Here is a 16,172-nt window from a genome sequence, read left to right on the forward strand (position 1 = left end):
GTTTTAAATGCTATTGATATTTTCTCAAAAGGAAATAGAAATATCAGTAAATCCATCACGGCAACACCTGTCCATCCAAAATATGTATATTTAGAGCATTATTATTGAACGTCCCAATTTTTTACCTTTAACGGGTGATAATAGTCGTAACGGATTCGGTATTCAAAATTTCGCTAGTTTCTTCGCAATACTGGCGGGGATATTTGTTAGAGATAGCGCTTCAGGTGTCTGAACCCTGTAAGCATTGTTAGTGTTATGTAAGACGTCCTCACTGACCCAAAGGTCTCACGACTTTATTTTGCGCTACGGACCACATCAAAATATTATTATTAAAAGGTGGAATCGCTGAACACCAAGCGTGCAGTGCAAAATAAAACCACTAAATGAATGACTTCATATTTCTCGGTGAACATTGAGTCTCTTTGTCTTTGTCTTGGCGTCGGGGTCGAACCAGCTAGGTACAAACATCCTGAATGACTGGTTACTTCAAGGGTTTCCAGGAAGTACATGGGACACTACACAGCGAGGCAGTGAACATTACAAAACGAGGCTAACACAGGGATATGAGACTGCCAATCACAGTGCCGTGAGCTGAACATTACATAGTAATGAGACCTAAGACAAATGGCCCAGTCAATGAGTGGGTTGTAAGCGGATCTCTTACGACCAAACACGCCAATCACTCTGACCGGTACATATGTCTCGCACTTTTCTTATGAAACAGGACGACTTAAAAACTCTTGTCTCATTTCCTCCCAAACAGATATAAAGGAGTGGCAGCCGCCAATTTCATCATAACTTCCCTGATGGTTACTTTTGCCTGTTCGGAAAACTACACTATATCTGGTTCACATGGATGGCTACCGAGTCCGAAAAACTCTCATGGATACCAACGGGATGCAGTCTGGAATATTGAAGTCCCCATGGGATCACGAGTTGCCTTGGACTTTGTGGAATTCGACCTAGAAGCGTCGGTCTTTCTTCACCATAATTTTGGCTCATCAGTGAAAGTAAGGAGAAGGGAATCGCTAAGCAATTAGTGACATTTATTTCATCGGTTTGAAATTGCTACAATATAATTAATGCCCGTTGCATAATATCCCCGCATACAGCAAGGTTTTCAATGACAATTGCATTTCATCGCATACATAAATCTCATATGAGCAACTGTTCATTCCCAAGTAAAAAATCCATCCACAACGAACTCAAGGATAAATTTGATGCCTTCTTCTCTTAGAGTATAGGCGTTGACTTTTGAACTTGACAAAATATGGTATAAAAAAACTAATTTCAAAATCTGTTTTATCCTAGATATATGAAGATGGCATAGAACTTGGTACTTTCTATGGAAGACGTGAATCACGCAATGGTCCAAAGAACATAATTAGGTCTTCAAGCAACCACTTGAAAGTACATTTCATACCGAACAATAAACGACAGAATGTTGACTTCAAGGCTTACTACTATGCAGAAGGTAACAAACTCAAAATTACTCGACTATTTGAAGATTACGAAAAAATATTAAGTTAGACTGAGTCTCTATAATGTCACATTTTCACCAACCTTATGAAATGTAAATCATTTGCATATTCATGGTTTGTGAAAAATAACTGTATAGCATACGAGCCAGAATGCTGACGAGCTCAAGGGAATAATCTATTTCAGCAATAAAACCACACAGCATCCGGGTCGACACCAACTTTGGTACAATTAGTATGGCATGAATCCCTAGGCAGGTGCTATATGAAGCAAATTGTACCCAAATTAAGTGTATACCCAGCTGCGAAGGGGGTTATTGCTGTTATATTTAACATTTTCTCTAGGGCGTTAAAGGTAACGTCGGTTTCTCCGTAGTGCAGGCACCAACAACAAGGGAAAGCACACGAAAATCTTGAGCGACCGTCGCGCAACGAAATTAAGTACCCAAAGCGATGCAGACGACCAAAATGACATTATATAGCTGATTTGGCGAAACGCAAGCCAAATTTCTCAAAGGCAATTTTGAAAGTTTTTTTTTTACGTTATACTACTTTTGCAATATACTCCGCAGTTACTTATTAATTAGTTGTAAGAGCGATTTTCAGCTATCTAACGCTCTTTCTCTCCTCAATAAACTTCTATGTTAATTGAGGGGCTCATTTTGGTTCTTCTAAAAAGGATTTCTTTTAACCCGTGTCAGTTATCATCTAATCAGAACGTTGTATTGGCGTGACTGACATGCTGATATTGTATGATAGAACTTTTAAATGTTATCATATTTGTACTTCTGGGGACAGAAATGAACGACACTTCCCGGCCAAATATTTAATTAATATAACATATTCACAGATGCTTTATTGGTGTAGGTTTAACAGACTGATTCAAATTTTAATATATTCTGACCTTCAGATATTGATGAATGTCTAGACCAAAATGGTGGTTGTGAACATCTATGTCACAATGTTTATGGTGGTTTTTACTGTCATGTTTTCCTGGGTACAGACTGGATTCAGATGGTCATACTTGTACAGGTTTGTATCGTAAGGTACTTCATTTTGCAGAATGTCCATCACTCAAACACTCACACTTCCATGTAATACATAACTTGTGTAAGAGCGAAGAGGACAGGAAAAAAACCCGCACTTCACTTTCTATAGCTCATTAAACGGAAGCGTTTTTGTTCGATAAGACTAATCTGTTACCACCATATCGTGCAATTCCTTACTATTGTCGTACTAACTTTCTGTGTAACTTAAGCTATTCGTACTGGGATTGCGGGATGCCCATGCCCGACCGACTCCCTATCCCGACTGTCCACATGCAGCGAGCAATACAGTAAGCGAATCAATCCGTTGCGTTGACTGGTGAAAGAGCCGTCATTATTTACGGCCTTGGGGGGGGGGTCGGAGAAATGTGAGGTGGTCACTCAAAAAATGAAAGCTACAAGCGGATTGCTCAAAATGAGGACAGAAAGAGGGAGCTACTCAATTTTAGATGCAAAACGAATTGGAACACCTCTCAGATTGCACCATTTCACACATCAGTTTCTCAAAATTTTCGATGCGAGAGGGGGAATACCCCCTCGGGCTCCCCTCTGGGTGTTCTTACAGTTGTACTTAGCAAAGATACAAATTAAAAAACCCTCTCACATTGCACCAGACTGCATCATTGCACACATCAATTTCTCATTTTCCTACACGCGTTGATAGATCATTTTACTCATGGAAAAAGAATGTAAACAGGGAAATAAAACACAGGTCGAGATTTGGTTGTTTGACGTCATCGGATACGACTGTTATTCGAGGAGCCGTAGCACTGTAAGCTGAATTTCAAAGGAGCACATGTCGTTATTACACCTGACAATAAAATCATCACGCAAATTTCTTTAAGCTACTAGGTTCAGTTCAGTGTTAACTGCAGCTTAATGGTATCATTTTGTCTGTGAGTAACATTGAGTCTGGACAACTGATATTGATGGTGGGCGAAGAGCGACTTAGAACGCTCGGTCGATTTTTTTCAATTTATCAACATTGATTACAATTTGTTGACCAATGGAAATGTTATTCGATTCGTTTGAGTAGCCGGTTGCTCATCACACAACTTTAGACACAAAGTAAGATACATCCAATACTGACACTTTTCTTAAGATTAACAACATACCTTATTAAGGTAATATGCACCTCGAAAGTGAAAGACTTAAACTTTTGCTCAAACTTTCCTCAGTGAAACTTTCAACCATTCTCTTACCGAAACAAGAATAAAAATCAGGGGTCACCGTGCAAACTTTGGTACTAGAGAGACAAATAACTTGCGATTTCTCGATATTTGAAATTCAAAATGGCCGCCATCCCTGTGTTAACTCTATTGGAAAAAATAAAATTTTCGATTTTCGAAAAACTAAGACAGTGAAAACTTTTCTTTCGCCAAGAGCTTCAAAATGAGTACCCACAAGTGGTAGGTCAGAAGAAAATTGATAAAATTTGAAGGCCCGAATATCTGTCCCGAGGTGCGTTCTACCTTAAAAAGATTGTGAATAATAAGCACATAATGTCTTGATAATGTTAACTGAACTACAATTGTATAGGATCTATCAATGTTTATTCACGTTGCATCTTTAGATTTTGAAATGAACCTCCCGCCACCACAAGTGTTCGTTGTTGTGTCCCGACGCTCATGTTCTCTTTCCAAGTTCTCAGTAATGTTTTGCTTTATGAATCATTAATATGCAGTATCTTGTTTTTGTCTCCAGTCAAACCAAGGACTACTTTGCTGACTGAAAGTTCAGGTGAACTAGATACAAAGGCCCTTCGTAGCAACCGATATCACCATCACGATTGGACCATTGTTGCTGAATCAGGGCATGTTATTGCCCTAAATTTCAATGCCTTCCACATCATTGATTGGTCTGCCTGTTACCTTTTATTTGTGAAGGTAAGAACAAAAACACCTTGCTTAAAATTCTATTCAGAATATTAAAATATCCTTTGACGTAACAGTTTACACTACAGATGAATGTAGTGTTTAATATGAAAGAGCTAAACGAATGCTACTTGTTTAAATTTCACGTATTATTAAAAAAAACAACATCCAGAGTATGACAACTTCTTCTTTTGACATGTCTACATCCTCTTCTCAAATACATAAACACGTAAATTAATCTCTAAAATTAACTCAGCATGTTCACTAACGTACTTTACTCGGGGAAATATGTCATATATAGCTCATTGAAACCTCATTCTAGGAACGTGACATAAAAATAAACAAAACCAGTATTGAGTATGTAGCAGATAACAGTATCCTTTCTGGAGATTATTAAAACCCTGACGATCATCAAAGGAAGGGTCGTCATGAACTAATGATATGAGGGTATTTATCATCAGGAAGACATTTGACACATGCTAATATGTTTTTCGTGTCAATGTATTTATTTTGGACAGAAACTATGATTTTTACTGCATGTTACGATTATATCATTTCTAAATCATATTGTTCAATGATATGTTGCAAAAGTATCAATGAATCATTATGTTGAAACATGCGATATGATGGTTTATCGTTATGATAACATTTGAATTTATATGGTTTTTACTTTACCGTTATCCTCAATCATCAGATTTACACTGGTAATGAAGAATTTGGACCTTTCTGCGGAGATGGAGATGGAAACTTATCAAACCTTCCAGCAATGATTCACTCAACAAGTAACATCATGACCGTTCGATATGTCGACAATAGTTATTCCACAGAAGGGCTTGTACAGGCAAGATACAGTTCCACAGGTAAATGAACGTTATAGATTTGATATCTTGTCAGCTATCCGCAATCTTTCAGTCAATAATACAATAACTCATTCATCTTTTTCAAGATTACGTAAATGTAAAAGTATCACATTGAATTTTGATACATTGTCTTTCTCAGACGCCTTTATCTTTCACATTCAGATGGGGTTTTTTTCCAATAAGCTCAAACGAGAGAATGCTTTATTTTCCTTTTCCAAATATGATCTATTTTACAATCTCACAAGCACTTATAAAAATGATTGCAACAATAGATAAATGTTTTAATCGCTATATGCCTTTCTTCTCATTTAAAAAATGAAGTTAAAACAAGTTTAACATTATGATGGGTACTGAAGACATGAATACGATAGTATGATCATTACTATATACTTGTGTAACGCCTATATTAACACAAATATGAGCGAAGTGGTTGGGTAAATCTTAGGGCACTTGGGAGAGTCAAGTCTTAGCAAGTATGAACTGTGATGACATTCTCCTGAACAGGTATCAAGCCAAAGTTACAACTACATTAATATCATAAAAGGGGCAAGTAAGAGGAAAAACAAAAATATAGGACAATTTTTCAAGACACAAAAAGGTTTTATACAGTAGTCATGTATTTTCAGACCCTTCTTCAGCACCGAGATGCAGATCTCTGCAGGCACCTGTGAACGGTCGTATTATCGGACGTAATTCTACTTACGATCGATCAGTTTGTTTGGTTCAAGTGTGATAATGGATATTACATGGATGGGTCGATGACTAGACTGTGCAACGAAGACGGGACATGGACTGGCGTACAACCGCACTGCTATCGTAAGTAGACGTTTACAGTTTAAATACGACCCATATCCATTTTCTTAATTCATGTAAGATAATTGTTCTGAGTTATACCTTATTGTTGATGAAAAATGATATGCGTAGTATGTTTTAGGAATACAACATAAAACCTCATTCACTTCCGACCAATAAACACCAAGCAGACTTGCAAAATCTAAAATCATGAGAGGATGGTTACCTTCATTTCAACAAATGTGTTCGTGCTAAAGTGAGTTGCATGAAACCATTTTCCGTTGAGAGTTCAATGCTTCTACAAGGGGTTCACACTTTAAACAAAACTGAAGACTAACAAACATTATTATACCGTCCTAATTTTCTGGAATGTTTAAAACAATTTTCATCTAGTTAAAGATAGTTGGTCGGTCGGTCGGTCGGTCGGTCCAACTCGGCCTACTAGGTGGTTTGTTCCTATTGATTTAGTTCAAATTCAAACTCTTCAAATCTATTTGCCCCAGTTACTGGTCATGCGTGTTTAAAGTGAAATACTCTTCAGCATTCAATTTTCTACAAGTTATGTTGCTAGTGTCCTTATCGCTGATGCAATTAATTTTGCGTACTATCAGACAGTTTAACTATATTGTGTGTACGTAAGAAACGTCACAAATATTTTTATCTTCATGAAATTCACTAAAATTCACTTATCATCATGTCTAAAGGTACATATCATAGACATTGACGTCTTTGATGCACTGACCAACTGCAGTAGCATAGTTTACGTGTAAAGTAAGTTGGTTACATTAACACAGATAAAATATATGCTTCTCCATTACGTCGCAAAGAAACTTGCTTAACAACCATCCCTACTGCAGTTCACTTCAAAACATATATCTAGCCATCCTCAAGAAATCGTTGACCTTCAACAGATTTAGTATTTCTCGATAGTAAAATATTCCTCATTTACGACAATGCGCTACATTGTTCTAGCTAGCCTGGTGTGTATTGATGGAGGCCGGCAGAGTAGTGTCAAAACCAAGAATATTGCTTTCACTTTTTGCACTTTAAAGTGAAAAAAGGATACCTTGAATAACTATAGCTTTCTTTTTCTTCCACAAAGGGTCATAAATAATGGTCACCGTTACAAAAGATTCCGAAACAAAAAAAAACTGAATCTTTGAAATACATAGTCATTATACTTGAATAACCTTTTATCTTCTGATAAACTAAAATGTTCTTTGAGTTTTAGACTGACAAATATCTGCCACGGAAATATCCGTTGTGTAACCGGATATATATGATTTTCTGTTTCCAGCTCCACATAGAGTGATGAATGAACGCAAGGGAGTTATCCATCTTCCACCATATGTAGACAGTTTAGCATTGGGTGACGATATGGAATGGGCAATCTTGGCAGAGATTGGGTCCGTCATCCGCCTTGAATTTGATCGCTTTGCAGTCGGTAAATTACGGACCAATCAGAACTGTACTACGAGCTTGCAGGTATGGACGACAATGATCAAAAAATAGTGTCTGTGTTCACATTACACTCATAACATATAAATGTCCGATGACAATACTCTGATTGTCAGAATCGATGGGTCACGGCATTATTACCACGTACATATGCGAAGATTTTCATTCTATTAAACATTTAGAAATCATAAAAAAATTATCTTCAGTATTGAACCCACATTGACAAGCTTTGATTGTTGTAACTCAAGTGTATAAATTCGTCAAAACGTAAATTATCACAAGTCGTATTTCAATAAATGCCATTAATACAGACTTCCGGTCAATCCAAATCACGGCCAAACGAACGCTATATTCGAAACAAAGGTCCCTGAAAAAACTGTTCTTAGGAGGGGGGCATAGGCTATAGTCAAAGCCATCTCCCGAAGCCATGCAATCTAATTTTAAAGGACCTTCAGGCCAGAAAATAATGGGGTTCTTTCCCATCCTAAGTTTTATTTTTGTTTTATGTCTTACATATGTTATATTTTGTGTTACACTTCTTAATTGTTATCATAGTATTTTCAAGAGAACACTCACACCAGTTTACCGAGGAAAGCTTTATGGCGAGCATTCGAAACACAATATTTTTGCTTGTGGCTAAAGAATTGTCGTGGATTTTCTTTCAATAATATTTGTACCGTTTTCGGCTGGACTTCTGACACCGAGATCTAAGGTTGACCTCGTTTATTATTGTAATCAAGGAAACAAAATGCCAGTTTTGTGTATTTTCATCTCTCTCTCTCTCTCTCTCTCTCTCTCTCTCTCTCTCTCTCTCTCTCTCTCTCTCTCTCTCGGTATTTCAAACTTAAAGTCCTATCTCACATTTTGGTTCATCTGTCACATTAAAATTTGTTTCTCCTTGCTCTACTTGGCAGATTGCGGCAGGAACGCGTGTTGTCGATTATTTGTGTGGAAACGATAGCATCAACAACTTACCAGCAGCAATTCAGTCCTCTGGTAACGTCATGAAGTTAAAGTACGCGACACAATGGCCACGACCAAGACCAAATAACTTCATCGTAAGGTATTACGTTCAGGGTATGCTTAAACGGGAATATCTTCATTACCAATACATCTTTTCGTATGAAAATATTTAATCTTCGCTTCCCATTATATTGCATATTAATGTTAGACAGGTGTAAACCTGTGATATTCTTTGATCTCAAGACCAGAGGCAAGAGTGGATAAATTGCACGGTCATTGGTTATTTTGCAAGGCAATAAAAACTGTTCTTACCCATCCGTGAATTAATTTCATTGCTATATCTTCTAGATATACGTTTAACACCATCAAAAGCAGTAAGCATAGTATGTATGCTTAGTACTTTCTGTTATACAGTAAACTGCTTTATTTACATATTTTATTTCTTTATACACTGATCAATACATTGGTTTGTGTTGGCAATACGGAAAATAGACATACAGTCAAAATTGCGGAGTTTCCAACACTGTCAGTCGTAGTTATTATCTAGGCGTAAAAGCAGTCAATAACGAAGAAATCAACTCGCAACTCGGCCAAGAGTTTTAACATATTCGGGGGAGAATTCACGATTAGTCACAACACCGCCACACATCAAGCTGGCTGTTCAAAACCCATATTTTGCTAGCCTCGTTTGTGCAGATCTGGTGTTGTTGTGTTTACTTCGTCTACTCCTTCTGAACAATGTTTCAACTCTCGCAGAGTTGAACTTGTTGTGATCGACTGATATTACCGCCAAACGATAATTACACCTGACGGAGTTGGCAACTTCTCAATTAAGACAGTTTGTCGAGTTCAAGTATTGCTAACGGTGCAACGCAAACTTTATATCGAATGGAGTTTATTGATCTGTATCTGATTCAAATATTTCAGACGTACGTTGCTATCGTTTATAAAGTTATCCTAAAAAGACCGATTAATGTATACATGTGCACTATTGTTTGATACTTTCTACAATTTAAGCCTTCGTTCATGATTGGCAATATTCAGTTATGGAAACCATTTTACCGTCAATCACATAGTATGTCACTCGTAAAAATAATTGTCAATAATTCGGTAAGCTCTACCTTATATGATCTTACAGTCCAACTATCCTACTTCATATAGTCTAGGGAGTTATTTGTATTCTGTCAATCTGCCAACGCTTTATTATTTTCGGTTCATTTTGTCAGTATGTCAGTACTTTATTATTTTCATTTATTCCAAGAAGGAATAATCAAAACAAACATATCAAAACACGACCGTGATAATACCATGGGAAACTTACATAACTAAAGCTAATTAGTCTTTGGTATGAAAAGTGAACGCTTCTGTAATCATTATATACCGTTGGAAGTATTGATAGATACGAAGTATCTTCACTCTGGATATTTCTTCATTTTTCTGCTATGGCACTGCATTTCTTGTCCGCTATTTGATGACAAATGAAATAGCTGTCACGGACACAAACATTGTGTTGAAAAGATGTGTTCTCGCTATTGTATCAGGCTTTATGGAAGGAACGTGAACCTTATTAAAACACTGATAAAACTATTGTTAGATATGCCAACAATTTTACCTTGTGGTAAAACACGGTGACCTCATTTGAGTTTAGCTCAAATTGGCTACTAACTTTCCAGGTCATAATATTTGTTTTTCTTTACTCGACACGAATATGAAGACAGTGGAATAACCCCAACAATGTGAATCGACTTTCTTTGAATTTTGCAAAATTGGTTAAAATGTAGTAGATGAGATTCACTGTTAACCACGACAGTTCCCCCAACAGAACAACATTGTTTTTGTTGAAACCACGAAATTCATATTACATCATATCTGTGAGATAATTTGCAATCAATATTTTCGTACACTCTGACAATAATCCGAAGAATGAAAACACAAGAGTGTAACGCCTGCGTATTCCTTTGGAATCCAGTGAATAATTTGCGGAAACGAACACGAAGCTGGTTTCATCACTGTCGATTCCGAAAGTAATTAGGGTCGGTCGCGACGTTACAGTGTTTGCGCCGTTGAGATTCAATCGAATTTTGTCCTCGAAAAGTAACGTAACTTCTTCTGAGGTAAATTTCTAGGTCCATTCTATCTCTGACATCGTGTATAACTTTACGGAAGGTACGTGTAACCGAGAGATTATTAGCATCTTGCGTCGGCTGCTGCGTACTCGTGACGCGACAGACAACTAGAAATGATAGAGAAGTTGCCCACGGCGTATTGATATCATTTAAAAGTAGTTTGACATTTTAATTGCATTTCTAGTGGAGCAAACTTGACTAGCGAAAAGCTATTTTTGGACCCCAGAATTGCCATTTCAGTGTTGTGCTGTGTAGTTCGGATAATTATAAGTAATTTATGTATTTTATTTTGCTTCAATGGCAATAAATATGAATGAATGAATGAATAAATGAAAAAAATGAATCGTTATGGAAAACTTCTCGCATTGATTCCTCCAAATTGTAACGAATACTTGATTTTTAAATGTGATAAATGGATAGGAGGGAAATGGCAAAGAGGTTTGCTAAAAAGTCAGTGTTTTAGCAAATCTTGAAAAGCACGTGTTATAACATTTGACAACTTCTTTCAGTCTGTGGTACACCTATCGTAACACCAAGATCGATATCTCCTTATCGCATATTCGGTGGACGACGCGTCGTACGAGGTTCGTGGCCATGGATGGCTCTCTTGTCAGTTCACTCTGTAGGCCACGGCGTCGAGAATGCAATCTGTGGCGGATCTCTACTGAACGAAGAATGGGTTGTTACAGCAGCACACTGTGTCGTAAATCCGGAGACAAAATCAAAGACATTTGGACACATTCTACCTCTTGCGTCATTTAATGTTACTCTGGGTCTTCACAGACGTTCACGTCAGCGTGATTATTTACAATACGTAAGTTAACCATAGTGATACCATTCTTCTGCAATTTTAAGGACTGCATGACATAAATTGAGTGTGAAATAACTCATCCATCTTTTCTTGTAATTATTTACAAATTTATATCGTGCAAATTCGATTGTAAGAAAAGCATGGACTTTCTTTGCATAAAAGGTAATGTGACGCTTTTGCAGCTTCTGTTAAATTATTTCCCGCCATCATGCATTTTGAAATTCACAAGTTGCTTCAACCACCTGCACACTCGATTTCATTCACTCTGTGTAAAAGAATTCTCTCCGAAAACTATTGCATGCCTCTGTAACACTGCTCAAATACATCGGAGAAGGTCACCGTATCAGCATATCCTTTCGACATATTCCGTCTTTATCATGCGATTACTTCATCCAAGCCATGTAATATTATTTGTCTTTGACAGAGGAATGTTGTAGAAATTGTCCCTTCGCCAAATAATGACCCCAAGACTTTGGAAGCAGATTTAGCACTCTTGAGGTTGGATACCCCAGTAGAATTTACCAAGTTCATACGACCAATCTGTCTGCCACTGAAAGATACGGACATTGGTGTAGAGAACGAGAGGGGTTAACCGTGGTCCTAGGCTGGGGAATCAGGCAAAACCAAAAGTCATCTGACGTCCTAAGGGAGACTTATGTACCAATAGTGAGTCAGCAAACATGTGTGGACGCATATGACCCGTTTTTTGTGGTGACTGATAACATGTTTGTGCCGGATACCACAGAGGTAAACAATGTTGGTGTTACAACTTCAGTCTGAAAAATCAATACAATTACAGTGACAGTGATAGCCGGTTAGTGAATGATGAAATTAGCTACATGTTATCTAACTTTTGTATTTGTTGTAAAGCTGCCAGTACTTGGACTTACTTGAATAATTCCAATTCTCCGGGTTAGAATGACCTCTGGGGTGCTTTTTCATAACCTTCGACTAATAGTCCGTGGGCTGGAGGGGCCCACCGTGCACCCCCCCCCCACATCCCTACTTCTTGGGTATTTTTTTGTTCTTTAGGACCTGCTGAACAAGAAAAAAGATGTTAACATTGGATATTTTGGGATGCACTACCTATCTGGGCTGGTTTTTGATTTGCATGTACCGCAAAAAATGGCGAAAAATGGGTAGGGGTAAGGGGTACTATATCCTCCCCTACATTGAGTAAACTAGCATGAAATAGCACAAACTATACATTTTTGGAAAGCTGAGATTCTGCCCTTTATGAGAAACACCAACTTTAGCAAAATTAATTTGTGTACATAGAATAGGACGACTTTAAAATGAATTTTTTTGACAATTTTGAAATTTTTTACCCAAAATACCATGTAACAATTGTGATTTACTTGTTATTAAGCAAAATTTTGACAGCTTTTTGTGTTTGAATTATTTATTCCCACATATTAAACAAGAAAAAAAGTGTTAACATTAGATATTTAACTATACACTACTTCTCTTGAGTCAATTTTGAATTGCGTGTATCTGTATGGGGTGTGCAAAAGCTAGGGGTAGGGGTACAACATTCTTTCCTTGATGAAGTAAACTGGCTTGAAATGCCATATACCTTATAGTTTAGAAAGCTTACATACTGTTCTTTCTAAAATGCATAAAGTTTTAGTGAAAAAATATGACGTCATAGAATTGGATAACTTTAAATCGATTTTTTCTGGTAATTCAGTATTTTTAACGGGAAGAAAATACGATAACTATTGTTTCCTCCTTATGAAGCAAATCAAACACATTTATGGATGTTATTTACTAATTGCAATGTGCTGAAGAAGAAAAATGTCAAAATTGGGTATTTACCATGCATTATTGTCTCTACTCACTAAAATAGCAAGTTTTGCTACATTGGTATATTGTGAATGGGCATTTTATTGTTATGCAATGAACTAATGCACAGCCTTAAAAAGAAGACTCGAAAACGTGCACACATAGTCACATTGCCATTTTCTCCTTCAAGTAAATAGATTATGACGACTGTCTATTGTTATAATTTAATTTTTAAATATTTTCCATAAAATAATTTTGTTTAAGGCGTATTTGGAAAATTGTCTATGCCTCCTTGTCTTACTTTATATACAGCAAGCATTACTAACAATCTATTAGGCCGAGGCTAGAGGGGCGTCTACGTGCACCTCCCCCTCACCCCACAGGATAACAAACCTGTAATTTTCAGAAGCCTTGGGATCCCTAGAATAAGAAATGGGATTTTAACAGACAAAGTATAGGGACTCAATAGCTGTTACGGTCATGTTTTGAAGGGTACCACAAAATCACGATTTTGTGACCCACGTGGATTTTTGTCGAACCTGTCTTCTTGTACGTGATCTGCTGAGCTTTCTGTTTAACATGACCTAGGTTATGGGGTATCATTAGAAAGATGATTTATTCTTCTTGAAAATGGTATATAGCAATATGCAATATCTTCTATAGTTTTCATGAAATAGGGCCATAATTTACCCCATACCCCAAAGTTTTATGTCACAAATTACTGTCAAAACTAATCTAAATTCCACCAATTATTTACTATACATAATACAAAAGGCAATACTGTGTATAAACTTTGTGTTATTTGCTACAGGTACATGTTAGAAACTTGGAATAAACTTTAACAGAAAAAATATTGGGATCCTGTAGCTGTAACAGTCATATTTTGAAGGGTACCGAAAAATCACAGTATTACTGACTCGCATTCGTTTTTGTTAAACCTGTCTTCTTGTAAGTCTTCTGCTGAGCTTATTTTGAACATAACGAGACCAATGGGGTACCATTAGAAAGTTAATTTACTCTTCTTTAAAATGATATGTTGCAATATGCAATATCTTCTATAGTTTTCATGAAATAAGATCAAAACTTACCCCATACTCCAACGTTTTATGTCGCAAATTACCATCAAAACTAATCTCAAATTCTACCAATTATTTTCCTAGACACATTACAAAATGCAGTTCTTTGTATAAAATATATTTTATTTGGTACAGGGACATGTCAAAAATATGAGTTAGACTTTTAAGAGACAAAATATTGGTATTGAATGACTGTTACTGGCATGTTTTGAAGGGTACCGTGAAGTCAGAGTATTACCGACTCGCATATGTTTTTGTTAAATGTGTCGTCTTGTAAGTTTTCTGCTGAGCTTACTTTTTACCATAGTCTAGATTATGGGCTGCCATTGGAAAGACAATTTATTTGGCTTTAAAATGACATATTGTAATATGCAATATCTTCTATAGTTTTTATGAAATAGGACCAAACCTTACCCCATACCCCAAAGTTTTATGTCACAAATTACTGTCAAAACTAATCTTAAATTCTACCAATTGTTTACCTAGACATTATTCAAAGGGCAATGCTTTGTATCAAATTTGTTTTATTTGATACAGGTAAATGTTAGTAACTTTAAATAAACTTTTAACAGAATAATATCCAGATGCTCTAGCTGTAACAGTCAATATTTTGAATGGTACTGCAAAATCACAGTACTGCCAACTCGCATACATTTTTGTTAAACCTGTCTTCTTGTAAGTCTTCTACTGAGCTTACTTTTTAACATAATATAATAAGTTGGGCATCATTAGAAAGGTAATTTACTCTTCTTTAAAATAATATATTGCAATATGCAATATCTTTTATAGTTATCATGAAATAGGACCACAACTTACCCCATACCCCAAAGTTTTATATTCCAAATTACCGTCAAAACTAATCTCAAATTCTGACAAAAATTGACCGGGACATAATATAAAGGGCAATGATTTGTATTAAATTTAGTATATTTGCTTTAGGTTCATGTTAGAAACTTGAAACGAACTTTTAACAGAAAAAATATTGTGATGCTGTAGCTGTAACAGTCATATTTTGAAGGCTACCACAAACTCACAGTATTGCCAACTCGCATACGTTTGGTTAAAGCTGTCTTATTATAAGTCATCTGCTGAGCCTATTTTTCAACATAACCCGGCCATTGAGGTATCGTTAGAAAGGTAATTTTTTCTTCTTTGATATGACATATTGTAATATATAATATCTTCTTAAGTATTCAGGAAATAAGACCAAAACTTACCCAACACCCCTAAGTTTATATTGCAAATTACTATCACTACTAATCTCAAATTCTACCAAACTTTTACCTAGACATACTACAAAAGGCAATGATTTGTATGAAATCTGTTTTATTTGCTACAGAGACATGTTACAAATATTAGATAGACTTTTAACAGACAAAATATTGGGAATGAATGGTTGTTGCTGTCATGTTTTGAAGGGTACTGTAAAGTCTCAGTCTTGCCCACTCGTATGTGTTTTTGTTAAATGTGTCATCTTGTAAGTCATCTGCTGAGCTTACTTTTTACTCTAACCTATCTTATAGGCTATTGTTGGAAAGAAAATTTATTTTGCCTTAAAGTGACATATTGTAATATGAAATATCTTTAATAGTTTCCATGAAATAGGACCAGACTTACCCCATATCCCAAATTCGCAAACTTCAAAGTTTTCGAACAGATGTAGTTTGCAAATAAAACCAAGGGCTGGGGTAAGTTTTTTGCCATTTCATTACAACTTCAGATGATAATGCACTTTATCATATGCTAAAATAAAGAGTGATAAAAGCTTTGTAATAATACCGTATAATCTGCGTTACGGTTAAAATAAAGGTTGGCAGATAAATTTCATGGAAACTTGTTTAATAAAATTTCACGGGTTTCAGCAACATATATCCTGCTATCCTTCAAACTATGATGCTAACAG

General features: G+C 36.3%; 1 protein-coding gene across 1 annotated transcript in view; it reads left to right on the forward strand.

Moving 5' to 3' along the window:
• The first annotated feature begins 7,353 nt into the window (after positions 1–7,353).
• LOC139136179 (mannan-binding lectin serine protease 1-like) overlaps positions 7,354–16,172 on the forward strand; it is a 75,313-nt gene continuing 66,494 nt past the window's right edge. The window contains exons 1-2 of the mRNA XM_070703928.1: positions 7,354–7,535; positions 8,423–8,585. Of these exons, the coding sequence (XP_070560029.1) occupies positions 7,362–7,535; positions 8,423–8,585 (337 nt within the window). The 5' untranslated portion in view covers positions 7,354–7,361. The remainder of the gene's footprint in view (positions 7,536–8,422; positions 8,586–16,172) is intronic.

This window comes from Ptychodera flava, chromosome 7 (assembly GCF_041260155.1).
Source record: "Ptychodera flava strain L36383 chromosome 7, AS_Pfla_20210202, whole genome shotgun sequence".
Taxonomy (NCBI): domain Eukaryota; kingdom Metazoa; phylum Hemichordata; class Enteropneusta; family Ptychoderidae; genus Ptychodera; species Ptychodera flava.